At 42.2% G+C, this 16,838-nt stretch overlaps 1 protein-coding gene across 1 annotated transcript in view; it reads left to right on the forward strand.

Moving 5' to 3' along the window:
- Snrnp40 (small nuclear ribonucleoprotein U5 subunit 40) overlaps positions 1-8,368 on the forward strand; it is a 33,602-nt gene extending 25,234 nt beyond the window's left edge. The window contains exons 7-10 of the mRNA XM_076863070.2: positions 1,027-1,109; positions 1,871-1,932; positions 6,418-6,521; positions 7,332-8,368. Coding sequence (XP_076719185.1) covers positions 1,027-1,109; positions 1,871-1,932; positions 6,418-6,521; positions 7,332-7,381 — 299 coding nt within the window. The 3' untranslated portion in view covers positions 7,382-8,368. The remainder of the gene's footprint in view (positions 1-1,026; positions 1,110-1,870; positions 1,933-6,417; positions 6,522-7,331) is intronic.
- The last annotated feature ends 8,470 nt before the right edge of the window (positions 8,369-16,838 follow it).

Consider the following 16,838-nt stretch of genomic DNA (forward strand, 5'->3'; position numbering starts at 1 on the left):
GGTCAGCCTGGCCAATGTAGTGAGACCCTCTCTCAAAGAGTTCTGGGGATACAGCTCAGTGGGAGAGTATCACTGGGTTCAATCCCTATTACCACTAAAAAGAAAAAAAAGTGATTTTTTTGTCTGTTTGGGTGCCAGGAATTGACTTCAGGGGCACTAAACCACTGAGCCACATCCCAGCCCTATTTTGTATTTTATTTTTAGACAGGGTCTCACTGAGTTGCTTCGAACCTCACTGTTGCTAAAGCTGGGTTTGAACTTGTAATTCTCCTGTCTCAGCCTCCCAAGCTGCTGGGATTGCAGGCGTGTGCCACCGCAGCCAGCTGTTTGTTTTTTAATAGAGCAGAAAATCAAGACACAAATAATTGACTATTTACCTAACATCCCCGTATACAACAAAACTAAAATTAAATTCAGAGTTCACATTTTCTAAGGCTGAGGATGTTACTCAATAGGAGAATGCTTGCCTAGCATGTGTGAGATCCTAGAGTCGATCCTCAGCTTCTGGGGTGCTGGGGAACAAAGTTCACTTTTTCTAATTTTTTAATACAGTTTTCTCTTGCTATATTTGACCTTGTTCAAGGTTAGACTCTCCTGTGTCCAAATGAGAAAAATTATAAAACATGAATATTAACTTTGGTTTTTATAGACTCATTTTTACAATAGTCATTGGTATTTTGATTGTTATATCAAAGTTGGAGTTTTGTGACTCAGAGTTGACAGAGGAATTATTTGAAATTATTATCACAAGCAGCTGCATTCTGTTGCAATTTCTCAACAATGTATTTGCCATTTCTTCTTCCTACCCCTCACTTTCCTCTGTGAGGAAAAGTGCCCTTAGCACCATTAATAGAACTTTGATGCATTATATTCCCATTAGAAAAATAAAAGAGCCTTAACAGGTAGCAGTGTGCCTGTTGGACCACCTATAGCTAGGAGGCAGTGTTTGTCATTAGCATGATACTAGTTTCATTTGAGTTCTCAGGAATTCTTTGGTTGATTAATTGGATTAAATTTGTTTTGCAGTGCGGGTCTGGGATGTCCGACCATTTGCCCCCAAAGAGAGGTGTGTGAAGATATTTCAAGGAAATGTGCACAACTTTGAAAAGGTGAGTGCTACATAGCAAAGGGGTTTTATTGTCTATTTGATTCCTAAAACATTTAAGGTGATGCTAAGGCTAAAGAGAAGTAGTTTTGCTAAGAATGGGCTGCATTCTAGTGGCTGTTCTTTATCAAAGTTGTTCTTACCAAAAATAAAACTAATAGAGGAATATCACAGAAGACACTTAGCCAGATAGCGATGAAGCCAGCTCTCAAACTGAGAGCTTCTAATATCAGTCCACCCTAACAGGACACTCCTAGTTTCTCTTTTATTCCATAGGATCTTCAACCCTTTCAGATCAATGTTCTGTAAGGGACCCAGGCTCCCACGGCTGTTATCCAAATTGTTTCATTTACCTTCCCAGTGACCATGTGTTAGAACCCTGGAAATATATCCCTCTTCTCAGTCAGCACCATGCCCCAATTTGTGAGAGACAGAAAAATAAGAACAAGAAGGGGGAAATTCAATGAGGATCAAGATAAATCAAGCAAAGGAGGCCTCCATTTATTGGCAAAACAAATTTTGTTGCCAGGTCTAATCTAACATAACTTACTAAGCATTTTCTAGTTAGTGTTTATATGGTATAAAATAATGAAGTATTTTATTTTTGGTCCATAGAAAATAAGATGATTGCTGATCATCTTTCTGGGGAGAATAATTTTAAAAGTCCAGTTAGGATTCTTAAAATCTCCCAGTGATTCTTGGGTGTGGCAAAGAGAAATTTGATATGTTACCATTCAATAAATTCTTGCTTATTCATCATTATAGAATCTCCTGAGATGTTCTTGGTCACCTGATGGAAGCAAAATAGCAGCTGGCTCAGCCGACAGGTAAGGATTACTGGGTGTGAGGTAGAGGATGATGTAGCTCTGCAGGTCTTCTCATGTTTAATACATGACATGCAGTTATGGACTAGAGCAGCCAGAGTTATAGCTGTACTTGGAGATGAAGCCATTTGCAGTGTGAAAGATTTAAAAAGCATGTTGGACAAACACGTTATTTCTCTCTTCTTTGGATATTTTAGACCTAGAAGGTCAACCATTTCTTTATCCTGTTGGATTCACATTGCCATCAAAATAAAATTCAGTCTCATAATTTTCCCAGTCTCTCATGAGATTCTTCTGCTGCTTCATTTTGTTTCAACACATGTTAAGTACTCATCTCTCTGACCATCACCACAATACTGCACTCACATGAAACTCTGTATTCTAACGCTTCTGCATTCTCAACTCGGGTTCTGTCTCATACCCCCTCTTTCATTATCCAAGCTCCCTTACCTTTCTAGTAACCACCCCTGTGTTGTATCTTTTTTTTTTTTTTTTTTGTAGCTGGACACAGTATCTTTATTTATTTTTATGTGGTGCTGAAGATCGAACCCAGTGCCTCACACGTGCGAGGCGGGCGCTCTACCGATGAGCTATACCCTCAGCCCTGTGTTGTATCTTTAACTGTTCCCTGGCCTTTCCTCTCTTAACTCTTGGGCATAACTAATTACTTTTTGCTGTAGTTAATACTTCGTCCATCTAGTCCTTATTAGTATTTATTACACCTCACAACCAGACAGATATTGTGGGACAACCCTACTAAATTATTTGCCCCAGAACTCACGGAATGAATTTTAGTCATCTCTGTGAACCCAGGGAAGTGCTTGTCAGCCCCTGCATTATCTTATACTAAGCACTTCATAATATTATATGAATAAATTACTAACCCAAAGATAGTAGTCAGATTCTACCCCACATAACAACTCAGCAATAAGTGGCAACTGCCAGGGGCAACTTTTGAGACAAGTTGCTAAGATTGGCCTCAAGCTTGGAATCCTCCTGCCTCAGCCTCTCAAGTGACTAGGATTACAGGCATTTGCCACCATGTCCAGCAAGTGAGACTTTCTTAAGTATGAATTTAACTGGCCCATTATGTGGCTTGCGTGAGGAAATTCTTCCATCAGATACTATTGTATTTGGTGTGTCTGTAGTGGCCTATACTTTGAAGGGAATCAGGTTGAATAGTGATGTCCAGGTGGAATAGTAAAGAATGAGATATTCTGGTGGCAGATTCAGATTTTAGCTTTCATTGGGCAATGTATTTACTCTTTTTCACTTAACCTCACTCTTATCCTCTTCTACTACTACCCTGCTGAAATAAGCGCATCATCTATAAATGCGAACCCTTTCCCAAGCTTGCCAAAGCTTTTATCATGCTTCAGGTTTTCCTTCTTGGAACCCTAGCCCTGCCTGGAGAAGCTTTACCGTGGTCTGCCCCACACCTTGTGATTAACTGAACATACTTGAAACATTCAAAGTCCACTTTTTTGTTTTCCTAACAAGTTTAATGGCAGGAAAGATGGAGAATTAATCAGGTTGGTTTTGTTTTGTTTTTGAGGGGAAGGGGCTTTGATGAAATAGTAACACATTGATGATTTTAGTCCAGGTGGTATAGAGAGCTGCCTTGAAGCGGGAATCTAAAAGATTTTCAATGGTCAAAAGAAGACCTTAACATACTAAGGTATCTTGCATTAAAATATTTTTAAAATATTTTTTAGTTATAGATAAACACAATACCTTTATTGTATTTATTTATATATATATATATATATATTTATATTTTTATGTGGTGCTGAAGATCGAACCCAGTGTCTCTCACGTGCTAGGCAAGCGCTCTACCACTGAGCCACAACTCCAGCCCAGTATCTTGCATTCTTTACAGACTAAGAACCATTCAAAGTAGTTTTGTATACTTTTCAGCAGTGTCTTTCTTGTGTAATTAGTCTTTTTAAATTATGGAACAGGGTACAGGGGATGTAGCTCAGTGGTAGAGCACTTGCCCAGTATGCATAAGTTCCTGGGTTCAATCCCCAGTACCACTAGAATTCAAAGGGAAGATTGGTAAGTCTTATTTTTTCGGGTAGGAGGAGAATAATAAAGGGGACAGACAGGATCTCACTAAGTTGCCCAAGTTGGCCTTGAACCTGTGATCCTCTTGCCTCAGCCTCCCAAGTCACTTGGGGTTACAGGAGTAACTTGGCATGGTCTCTTTAAATTATATTTACATATGCCCTTTTCCCTGATAAAAATGGTTTGTTTCTAACATTGGCCCTTTCTGATATGTAGTGTCCTTCCTTCTCCCTTTTCCTCCTCTCTGTTCCTTTAAATTTTATATGTGGAGGCTTGGCTCTGGCCTGAGTAAAGCCTGCCCCTCTCCCTGCTGGGGTTGTCCGGATTTTACAGGCCACCTCGCCAATTAGCCCCAAGTCAGCAAGCAGCACTGTTACATAAGGACCTGGTTCCTACTGGATGTTGCCATGTTACAGTGAGGAAAGGCAAGGAATCCCTCTGAATTTAGCATCTAATTGGCAGCCATCAAGAATGGGGCCTTGAAGTAAACCCTTGGAGATCTGGGGTTCTGCTGTCTTTCATGTGCCTGGGAATCTAGCCTTCCTTTTCAGGAAACTGCACTTCAGCTGGGCCTGGGGTTGCCAAGCTCTGCCTTTCTACTTAGAAATCACGTCCTCTTCTTCAGACCTGAAACCTTAGCACCCCTAGTAAGGACACAGGGAGACTGGCCAGGCTGGTCCAAGAAGGATTGATTCAGCCCATGGGGTTCTTGTGATTGTAGCTTGATAGCAAATGTACTCCTAATAGCAACAGCCATCATTAATACTGTTTGCCGAGCACTTTGCAACAGAACAAGGAAAAAAGCTCAGAAACATTCAACTATTAAATTTACTTAGCTAATAAGTAGTTGCACTGAGACTTGAACGCAGGTCTTTCTGGCTTCTGGTGAAACAGCACTCATACTCTTTCACTACCACCCCACCACACTGCCATTACCATGATGAATGAAGACCAGTTATTTGAGCATGGCAGGAAAAAAGCACAGAGAGCATGAACAAGGGTGCCAAAAAATCTAGACAGATGGGGTTACCACTTCTTCCATCTTGCTTGGAACTTTTACTATGGCTATGGAGCCTTGCCTGTGAGAGCTCAATAATAAAGAAGTTCTTACTGGTCTGGAGTTGTGGCCCAGTGGTAGAGGACTTCCTGGGTTCAATCCTCAGCACCTCATAAAAATTAAAGTATTGTGCTTATATACAACTAAAAATATTTTTTCTTAAAAAAAAAAAAAAGCAGCTCTTATTTATGTGCTTTTGTTTTTTGTTTTTTGTGTTTTGTACGGGGAAGTCAACTCAAGAGTATTTTACCACTGAGCTACATCCTTAGCCCTTTTTATTTTGAGACAGGGTCTCAGTAAGTCACTGAGGCTGGCCTTGAACTTGGAATCCTCCTGCCTTAGCCACCTGAGTTGCTGGTATTATAGGTTTGTGCCATCAAGCCTAGCATTTACTTGTATTTATACCCAAAGTTGTTGTATCAGAACTAGGCCTGCTTTTTTTGTTTTTGTGATGTAGGAGATGAAACCTATGATTTCACACATGCTAATAAACATATACTCTACCACTGAGCTGCATCCTCAGGCCCAAGAGCTAGGAATTTTATATTCAAGTACTAGTGTATTTTTTATTGAAACAGATATATGAATAAATGTTTTTAAGTCCTACTAATAACTGCTTCAAATCACCAACCATATGAAGATGGTAACTATTTTGCCCTTTACCTAAAATGACTCAGGCAGGGTTGAGGGTCAAAGAAAATTTGCTGGTGGTGGTGGTGTTGTTTTAACCGGGATGTTTGAAGGTGTTAAGGGAAGTGAATCCTGCAATATATATTAAGACTTCTGATTATGTTTATATAGTTGAAATTTCCCATTTCTCTTCTGGGCTCAGCTTTGAGTACAATACTAAAAGTTAAATACAATAAATACTAAAGTACAGTGGTTTAAGTACAGTATAAGAAGTTATACTTGATCTCCCAACCTGCAATAAATCAGTTTACTTTTAAGACATTCCTGAATGATTTTAAAGTTAACTGTAGCCTAATTATATTTGATGCTCTTTGAGAAAGGTTTTTATGTGGGGTTCATAGGGAAAATTGTTTCTTTTCTTCTCCAAGACTTCTCCCATTCTAGAGGCTATGTTTGAAAATACTAATAAAGCTTATATTTTAAGCTATTCCCATTTACTGAGTTCCTCAAGATCAGGGTCCATGTCTTCACTCAAACCTTGTTCCTAGTTTCTAGGCAAGTGCTCTACCACTGAGCTACACCTTCAGCCTCTGTCTTAGCTTCTAAAAGCCAGAATGCAACTCAGTAAATTTGGAGTAATAAAATAGCATGGTTTCCATTTCCATTAAAGAGTCATGCCTCTGCCCTAGCCCACCTCTAGAAGGCCTGATCCTTGCTATTCCTGATACTTGCAGGTTTGTGTATGTGTGGGATACCACAAGCCGAAGAATTTTGTATAAGCTGCCTGGCCATGCTGGCTCCATCAATGAAGTGGCTTTTCATCCTGATGAGCCCATCAGTAAGTCTGTCCTCACTATTGGGGAAGGGGACCTGTGGTAATCTCCCCAGGGTGGGTCTGGGAATACAGAGACAGAAATGGGCCTCTGTTTTCTGTGAATTTCCATAAAAACGGCCCTTCTAAGTATCAGTGACTATCTCACAGTTGCTGTCCTAAGTGACAAGGGTAAGAGTAATGTTCCATTTTTCTTCTCTATCTCAAGGGAAGGTAGGTTAGCCTATTTTTATATAGTTTTTTTGCATTTACTTGCTTCAGATCTGTGCCTCTGTGGTATATTGGGATAAGAGAATCGTGGGGATTTTATTGTTATTGGTTTTTTGAGGCAGGGTCTTGCAGTGTTGCCCAGGCTGTCCCCATACTTGAGCCTCAACCTCCCTTTGCTGGGATCACAGGCAGAATGATATTTCTGAATATTTAGATATAAATTGCAAATTAACTTTAAGGAGAAAATGTAACTTTCTCCGGGGCTTAACAAACAGAAGCACATTTACAAAACTATGGTTATAGATCACTTCCTGTCTCCTAAAGTAACTAGGAAGATCTTTTCCTTGGGGTATGACTGACAAGGGACATCAGAATTTTGAGCCTGATAATGTATTTCTCACGGTACAGTCAAACTCATGGTTTTGAGAGGACTTGGATTGAAAAGCCAGACTACAATTTCCTGTAGATGCTATTTAGAAGGGGAATTCAAGTTACATCCAATTGCTCTTATATACCAAAATTGGCTCTTGACACAAGAGCCCTTGAGCACCCAGTCTCCTTGAGCCTTCATTATTTCCAGTTGTCTTCTCTGTTCTTTTACCTCAGTTCTTTCAGCATCCAGTGACAAGAGACTGTACATGGGAGAGATTCAGTGAAGCTATGGAATGGAAGACTCCAGGACTGCTTGACCTTGAGACCTCAGACTGCATAATTGGCATCAAATGGTGCCCAGGCTGACCTCCTCCCTTCAGATGACCATTACTAGCAAGACAGAGAGGAGGTGGTGTCCATATTCCAACCACCGCTTGTACTCCATGTGCCAGGATGATTGAGGCAAGCTCCCAGTAGCCTCTAACACCACCTGCCAGATTTCAGGGACTGGTTTCTCCTTCCCTGCCTTTTTTTTTTTTTTTTTTTTTTTAAATAAGATTTTTTCAAAGGGACAGACATTTGGTTTGCAGTTACCTGTTTTCTAATCTGGGCAGAAGGCAGGGAATATCAACTGAAATTTGTTGGGCTTGGTTGTTTTGTTTTTAATTCAGTGACTGGCTTGTATGATATTTTCTTTCTATGTTTCTGAGTCATTTTGTATTAAAAGCCAAATAGATGCCTTTTTACAAGAGCCATGGGATTGAATTTATTGCTCTCTTTTCTTTGAGGCTTAATTGCTACAAATCAGAGCAGAGCGTGTTGTGGCCAAGGGATACGATCCATTTAAACTTCAAAGAAAAGCCAGGCGTGATGGCGCATACCTGTCATCCCAGCAACTCAGAGGGATGAGGCAGGAGGATCGCAAGTTCAAGACTAGCCTCAGCAACTTAGTGAGACCCCTGAGTAACTTGACAAGACCCTGTCTCAAAAATAAAAGGGATAGGAATGTAACTCAGTGGTAGAGTATCCTGTGTTCAATTCCCAGTACTTTGGATAAGGGGTGGAGGCTTCAGAGAAGATGTTTACTTGGAACTTTTTCCCCCTTTTCTATGTTTTTAGGTTTCCTCATTCCCTTAAAAATGACAAACAGAATAATAATTTATCAGTAACAAATGTCTTCCTCCTACTAGAAGTGGTAAGATCCAAAAGAACCTGGCTCCTGTGCACTGGTACACAAATGTCTTCTCTTCCTCCTACCCAAAGCACTTTTCTGAGCAGCAGTCTCTGTACTCCGAGCTCCTGAAGTGAACAGACTTGCAGTGATCTTTTCTAGTAGAAATGACATTGGCTAGAATGCTGCTTCGGAACTCAGATGGAATATGCAAATGTTTTGATGGAACTTGGTCATGACTGTGTCTGAGACTTTATGGTTCTGTTTACTTGTCTGCTTTTTCCTACACTGACAGGGACATTAAGAGATGTATTGCCGGATATGGTGGCACATGCCTATAATCCCAGTAGTTTGGGAGGCTGAGACAGGATGATTGCAAATTACAAGTTCAAAGTCAGCCTCAGCAACTTATGGAGGCACTTAGCAACTCAGCCAGACCCTGTCTCTAAATAAAATATTTAAAAAGTGACTGGGCGGGACTGGGGCTGTAACTCATTGGCAGAGTGCTTACCTGGCATGTGTGAAGCACTGGGTTCAGTCCTCAGCACCACATAAAAATAAACAAAGACATTTTGTCCATCTACAACTACAAAAAAATTTTTTTAAAAATGGTAGGGGGTACTGGGGATGTAGTTAAGCATCTCTGGGTGTAATCCCTGGTTAAAAAAAAAAAAAGAAGAAGAAGTGCTAATATCTGTCTTCTACAACTAAGGCAGGTTACTATATCCCAGGGTCTCCAAGTGACTGTGCCCACATTCAAACAGGCTCTGACGAATCCCATCTGGCTCTGAGTACTGAATGTTTTTTCTGAATCTCCTAACGTCAAAAAAAGGTCTTCACATCTCCAACATATTCTGAGCATGTTTAATTTTATACTTTTCTCACAAACTTGAATTTATATTACCCTGGATTTGTGGCATAATCATCCAACAAACACCAACCCCTGTTGTGACAGGCATGGTAGTTGTTGCTGAGGAAAGAGATAAATGAGGGGCTGGGGCTGTGGCTCAAGTGGTAGTGCGCTCGCCTAGCATGCGTGAGGCACTGGGTTCGATTCTCAGCACCACATAAAAATAAAGATATTGTGTCCACCTAAAACTAAGAAATGTATATTTTTTTTTTAAGAAAGAGTGAGAGACAGGGAGAGAGAGAATTTTTTAACATTTATTTTTTTTTTTAGTACTTGGTGGACACAACATCTTTGTACGTGGTGCTGAGGATCGAACCCCGGCCGCACGCATGCCAGGCGAGCGCGCTACCACTTGAGCAAGATCCCGAGCCCCTAAGAAATATTTTTTTTTTAAAAAAGAGATAAATGAGATATTGTCCTTTTTTTTTTTTTTTTTTTTTGGTACTGGGTACTGGGAATTGAACTCGGGCACTGGACCACTGAGCCACATCCTTAACCCTATTTTTTATTTTATTTAGAGACAGGGTCTCACTGAGTTGCTTAGCGTTTCACTTTTCCTGAGGCTGGCTTTGAACTCACAATCCTCCCACCTCAGCCTCCCAAACTGCTGGGATTACAGGCGTGTGCCACCATGCCCTGCTGCCCTTGCCATCTTGAGAAATGTACAAACTAGTAGAAAAGACTATCTCACATCAACTACTCTTTTTTTTTAAGTGAGCACATGTCAGAGATTTATTTAACTCATTAATGAAGGAAGCAGCAGGATGGTAAAGCTCTCAAACCAATTACTTTTAATACAGTGAATGAAGTTTGAATAAAGTGCACTGGAAACACAGGAGGAAGCAATTTATTGTGCCTAGGAGAGATGAGGAAATTTCACAGATTATGTGATTATGCTTGAATTGGGATGTAGAAAATGAGCCGGGCTTGCCAGGTGGACAAAAATCTTGCACATTCCAAGAAACAGCAGGCAGGAGCTTGAATGCATGGTACATTTCAGGAGCCAAAGGACTTGAGTGTGATTAGAGATGGGGAACAGCAAACAGTTAAGGTGAAGAATTGAGTTGGAGCCAAATCCTGGAGAGCTTGAGCAGGTACTGGAGCCTGCATTTCCTAGAGTGTATGTACTCCACACAACACCGAGCCTCATGTAGGTTGTCACATAAAGATGTCATGCTCAGGTAAATTTGAGAAAAACTGGGTTAAACAAAATGAAATTAGCTTCTTCACTTGGAACCTGTAATATACAAAGTACTGTGAGATCTCCAGAGGGAATGGTGACTCTCAGACTTCTGGCCTGAGAAAGTTATTCAGAAGAGATGTGGCCAAACCTGGCATAGGAGCTCCCCTTTGTGCCCCCAGATGCTATCACAGGTGACTGACTCCCTAATCCTTTGTTAAAGCACCAGGTTCACATGTCTCAATTTATTTTTTCATTTTTTTGTGATACTGAGGATTGAACTTAGAGGTGCTCTACCTCTGAAATACACTGCCATCCCTTTGCACATTTTTTGTTTTGAGACAGGGTCTCATCAAGTTGCCAGAACTGGCTGCGAACTTGCAAACTTCCTGAGTCGCTGGGGTTTGGGGGGAGTGGGTGGCCATCCCACATTCCTCAGTTAGGCCAGTCCCTTCCACCCCTCTCACCTTTCTTGGCTTGGGATAAAACCAGGCTTGAACCTTGACACTGCACTTTGGAAACCCACCAATTCATGAGATGTTACAGCCTGCCAGGGCTCTCCTCTGACCTCAGCCTCTGCAGTCCTCCAAGTGCCTTGTTCAAGTGGCTGGGTGGAGCTATTAGCAGGAAATAGCAGTGCCACTTAGGATTTGAAGAGAAATCCCAGCCCAGCCTGGGGAAAAAAGATTTAAGTATAAAACATCCCCAGAGGGTGCAAATTGTGTTCTCACTTTGGGAGAGAGAAACTGCTCCCGAATGAGTAATGGCATCTCTGGTTTTCAGTTAATTTCCCTTTATGACTTCTACAGTCTCTAGCGCTTAATACTGTTGGCACTTAAAGAGCAAAAAAAAAAAATTTTGTTGTTTTTTTATTTTTTTCCTCCTTTGCTGGGTGGCTTCTGCTGGGCTGAATTGTTAGGGAGGTATATTTTCGTGTTATTTTTTTCCTTTGTTTGACCTCTCCAATGTAATTATTTTTTACCCCTAGCCTATAACCCCCACTCCATCTGGTCCTAATCCCCTAAGCAATTTATTTACAGACTAACCAATCAGAACACAGATGGATGCTATTATTTTCCCTCACCTGCTTCCCTTGGTGGTGCAAGGGATGGGTGACCCCTTTTTAAGTGGGAGATGTGAATCCCTGGAGACCTGCATGGTAGAGGTGCACAAGGATGAGTCCTGTAGGGAGACAGGACCAGGTGGCTGCAATTCCCAGTAAGCAGATCACAGGCAGGACTGCTGGCTTCAAAGACAAGCATCACCTGGTTATAGTTCTGATTAGTAGCTAAAGTATTTGCTTCTTTCTCACTGATAGACCTAGAGTCTGCTGCTTATTAATAATATCTCAAGGTGGGGGATGGGAAGCTGGTGAAAGAGCTCTCATCAATTTGGGGTTGCAGGCAGTTGAGTCTTTGAGAAAGAAGGATGTTATGTTATTTGGGTTATGACAGGATTGCTACTTTCAGGAGATTTGGGCTGTGCAACTGGGGTAGAGCATGTGCTTACTATGCACGAGGCCCTGGGTTCAATCCCTAGTACCAAAGAAACAAAAACGAATCAAGAGACTTGGAGCTTAACAGCTAGTGTCCCAGGACAAGGAAGAAAACCAGACTTAACTTCAACAGCCCCTGTTCCTAGGGGACCAAACGAAGCCCAGTCTGAGTTCCAGGTCTAACCGCTGGCCAGTTAGTTGTCTTTACCCCTCAGCCATAGTGATCTTCTCTGGAAAAGTCCAAGGTTGATACCCACCCACTGCATCAAACTATGACCTCTACTAATTTTTCCTAGATTTCAAGTTCTTTTCCTCACTCAACTCTGCAACCCATCTAGACTCTTGCATTCTTTAACTTAACTTGCACTCTTTAACTTATCCCTAAAGAACATTTGACAATGTTTGGGTATACATTGTGTGGTGCTACAGGTGTCTTAATGGGTAGAGACTAGAGAGCGGGGATGCACAAGGAATTAGCTGCTCCAGAATGTCACTGTGGGCTGTGGAGAAGCCCTGCATTACAACAGTGACTCTGGAACAGCAAGAGCAGCAGTACCTGAGAACTTGCTAAAAGTACAAATTCTAGAGCCCCACTGAGACCTACTGAATCAGAAAGTGGGACTGGGGGGTGTAGCTCAGTGGCAGAGGTCTTATCTAGCATGCCCAAGGCCCTGGATTTGATCCCTAGCACCATGCAAAAAAAAAAAAAGAAAGGAAAAAAAAACTTTGTGGGAGAGAGGTGTTTGGTAATCTGTTTTAAAAGACCTCCAGGTAATTTTGTTGTGTGTTTGAGATCGGTTCTACAAACCCAGAATGTTTCAATCTTTCCCAGGGGAACTTCAGAGGCTTCTTCTTTTTGAATAGTTGTCCTTAACTGTTAGCCATTCTCTTTGGCTAAGTGTCAGATATGTGCCATATCTGACTTGATACTCACACAAGGGGCAATAGTAACTTGCCCAAGATCATCCAGCTGGTAATTGGCAAAGTCAGGTTGTCAGCCTAGCTGGATCTAAACTCATCACCACAGCATGGGCCTTACTGACCCCTAACCTTGAATGCACGTTAGAATCACTTTTAAAATCCAGATGCTTAGGGGCTGGGCTTATGGCTCAGCGGTAGAGAGCTTGCTTCCCATATGTGAGGCAGTGGCTTAGATCTTCAGCACCACATAAAAAATAAATAAATAAAGTAAATAAAGATATTGTGTCCCACTTGAATCAAAGTGTGAAATATGATATATCAAGAACTATGTAATGTTTTGAACAACCTACAATAAAAATTAATTAAAAAAAAAAAAAAGATATTGTGTTCATCTTTAAAAAAAAAAAAAAAATCCAGATGCTTAGGCCCTTATCCCAGACCAAATTAAATCAAAATCTCAGAGGCAGCCTCAGTGGTTTTTAAAGCTTCTTTTGGGGGGAAAAAAAAAAAAAAAAAGGATAGTGGAAGTTGGGAACACTGGTGCTGCCCGTGGCTGTGACTACAGCCATACAGCCAGGAGGGCAGCCTGAAGCCTGGCCAGTCAACTTTGCCTGTGATGCCAAGCTCCATGTGAATTTCAGAGCACTTGTATTTATTTATTGTTTAAGTTGTAGATGGGCACAATATCCTTATTTGTTTGTTTGTTTGTTTGTTTATGTGTTGCTGTGGATCAAACCCAATGCCTCACATATGTGAGGCAAGCACTCAAGCACTGAGCTACAACCCCAGCCCCTCAGAGCACTTTTAAAGCCTCTTCTGAGCTTAAATTTAGGAGCTCAGCCAGAGAGCCACCATGATCATCTCTGCCTGGTAGTTTGGGGACTTTATGTTAAAAAAAAAAAAAAAAAAGCTCCTGACTTTCCTTCAAAGTCCCAAGTACAGGGCTGGGGCTGGGACTCAGCGGTAGCGTGCTTGCCTGGCATGAGTGAGGCACTAGGTTCGATTTTCAGCACTGCATGTAAATAAATAAAATAAAGGTCTATCAACAACTAAAAAAATGTATTAAAAAAAAAAAAGGCCAAGTACAGGGCTGGGCTGGGGCTCAGGGATAGAGCTCTTGTCTAGCATTCATGAGGCCCCAGTTTGACCCCCAGCACCAGGAGAAGAAAAAAGCCCCAAGAACAGCATAGGTTGGAAAATGACCTTGTAGGTAGATCTTCAGGTCATCCATCCAACCTCACTTTACAGAGAGGAAACTGAGAAGAGATGGAATGTTCCCAAGGCCACATGCCTATGTAGCTAGTGCTTTGGCTCATTCAGAGTCTGTCTCCTTCCTCCCTCCCTCCCTCCCTCCCTTCCTTCATTCCTTCCTTGCTTTCTTTTCCTTTCTTTCTCTGCTGGTAACTAAGCCCAGAGCCTTACTTATGCTAAGCATGTGCACTACCACTGAGCCACACCCCCAGTCCTCTTCCCCTTTTTTATTTCGAAATTTTAAGATCGAAAGATTAGTATATTGAACATCTATAGACAGAATATACATCTATTCCACCTGATTTCAATAATTCTAGCCGGGCACAGTGGTGCATGCCTGTGATCTCAGCAACTCAGGAGGCTGAAGTAGGAGGACTGCAAGTTCAAAGCCAGCCTCAGCAACTTAGTGAGACTCTGTCTCAAAATAAAAATCATAAAAAGGGCCAAGGATGTGGCTCAGTGGTTAAGCACCCCTGAGTTCAATCTCTGGTACCAAAAAAAGAAAACTAAACAGCAATTTCTCAATGCCATTCAATGATCATATCAAATTTTCCCCAGCATTGAAAACTTTTGTAGCTATTTTTCACTCTGGAATCAATTAAGTTGTACGCATTTGGCTATTGTGACTCTCTTTTCTCTTCACTTAGTACAGTGCCTCCCCTGCCCCGTCCTTTTTCCCCCGTGAAGTTGACTGTACATGTATGTGTACATGTATGTCATAGTATAGCTGTGCTTGTTTTATATTAATAAATGCTTTAAATGACTGAGCATCAAGTAAAATTGTCACTCCAGGAAGATATACCACATTTATCCCCTGCTTTCTGTCTTCTCATGTACTTGTTTTAGAACAAGATATAAGCAAGCAGTTTTAGTACAACCTAGAGAAAGGTGTCAAAGGCCTACCTATAAACTAGGATGCAGTACCCAGGGAGGATTTAGGGAAAGCTTTATTGAGGAGATGCCACCTGAGGTGAGCCTTACAGGAGGACTGGGAACTGTAGAGAAGAGAGGGAGCTAAGGGTAAGAGCAAAGACCATCTAGGTAGTGGGAATAACGTGGACAACAGCACAGATCACCAGATCGCTTGGTTCATCTAAAAATGTCACCCGGTGCCTGGTGGTAATATCATGCGAGGCAGTATAGATGAGCAGGCTCCTTGAAATTGTTGGAGATAAAATACAAAGAGTCTTGAAAGCCAGATGGGCAGCTTTGGCTTCACCCTATGGAAACAGAGCCACCAAAATTTCTTGGTACTCTGTGCTGTAGTTCCATCACACCTGAAGATGATTTTGGTCCTGGGTGTCCTCTCAGGAAGTTATTGTGGGGATCAGATGTGGGAACCAGAGACATCAGATAGGATTGCGTCTCTAAACATCAAAATCCTCCCTTAGGCTAGGCGTGGTGGTGTAGTCCTGTAATCCCAGCTACATGAGAGGCTGAGGCAGGAGGATCACAAGTGTGAGGCCAGCCTGGGTAACTACAAAATCTTGTCTCAAAATAAAAAGACTGGGGATGTAGCTCAGTAGTAGAATACCCTGGGTTAAATCCCCAGTTCCAAAATAATTAAAAAAACAAAAAACATTTTAAAGCCATCTTGGAAAAGAGTGCTTTTATTGATGCCTCAAAGTGCAGAACCAAGACAAATGAATTATAAGAGAGCAGATTTATATTCAACAAAGAAAGCGACTGAATCAGAGCTGTCCACAGGGCGAAAGGAAGGGAGTCCCTCATCTCTGGAGTTGTGCAGGCAGAAACCAGGGGACCATTTGATAGGAATTCCTGAGGTATGCTGATTCAGAGGATTAGAACCGCTCATCAGAATCCCTGGGGAGTGTATTAAAAATACCCATAACGAGGTCCCACCCCAGAGACTGCTCTGCCGAGCTGGTGCGGGGCTGACGCAGATGCAGGTGTTCGGTGCCCTGACTTTTGGGAACTGCTCACACAGGAGAGGTCCTCCAGGGTCCTTTCAGCTCTACTGTTTTGTGTGCCTTAAGATGGCGTTTTTCTTCAGACTCTAACATGGTAATCTCAGGACTCTCTGGCCTGTTTGCGAGGAGGGACATCTGGGAAAGGGCTTATGGAAAATGACAAGAGAGCCAGCCAGGAATTGAGAATATTGTTGGGGCACTTGGAACCTGCTGAGGGCCCGGGTCTGAGCGGACTCCATCTGTCTTCCTACCCCCTGTTGGCCCCTGGACAAACCCAGTGCAGCATAATGAAGGCCCAGTGGCAGTATGAGGCCGATTGGAGAGGGCCTTTTCTCATCTCTCAATGTCCCCAGCTCAGCTGGCCTCAGGGCAGACTTGAACTGAAAACCCATGTGGCCTCCAAGGCCTGGTGGAAAGAAGATTTGTCTTGGCTGTCAGCACAGAGGCCTGAGACTCTGCATCCCACAGCCCCGGATGAAAAGAGCAAGTTTCCACAAACTTTGCTGCCATCAGAGCTATTTAAGATGCCTTGACCTTGACTCAGCTAGTCCATATACAGTCCATCTTATGCTCTTCCTGTTCTCAACCATTCCCTCCCCACCCCTACTCCCCCAGTGCTGGGGATGAAGTCCAGAAGTGCCTTACCACTGTGCTACACCCCAGTTTTTTGAGAAAGGGTTTCACTAAGTTTCAGAGGCTGACCTCCAACTTGCGATCCTCCTGCCTCAGCCTCAGTAGCTGGATTACAGGCACCCAGCCTTTTTTCCCCAACCCTTCTTTCCTCTCTTGAGCCTTTTTCCCCCTTTTCAGATTTACTCCAGGCTTGGGATTTTGCAGGAAGCTGTTTGTAGAGGGGTGGGTACTAAGGAAGCAATAGGAAGT

This window comes from Callospermophilus lateralis, chromosome 7, assembly GCF_048772815.1.
Source record: "Callospermophilus lateralis isolate mCalLat2 chromosome 7, mCalLat2.hap1, whole genome shotgun sequence".
NCBI lineage: Eukaryota > Metazoa > Chordata > Mammalia > Rodentia > Sciuridae > Callospermophilus > Callospermophilus lateralis.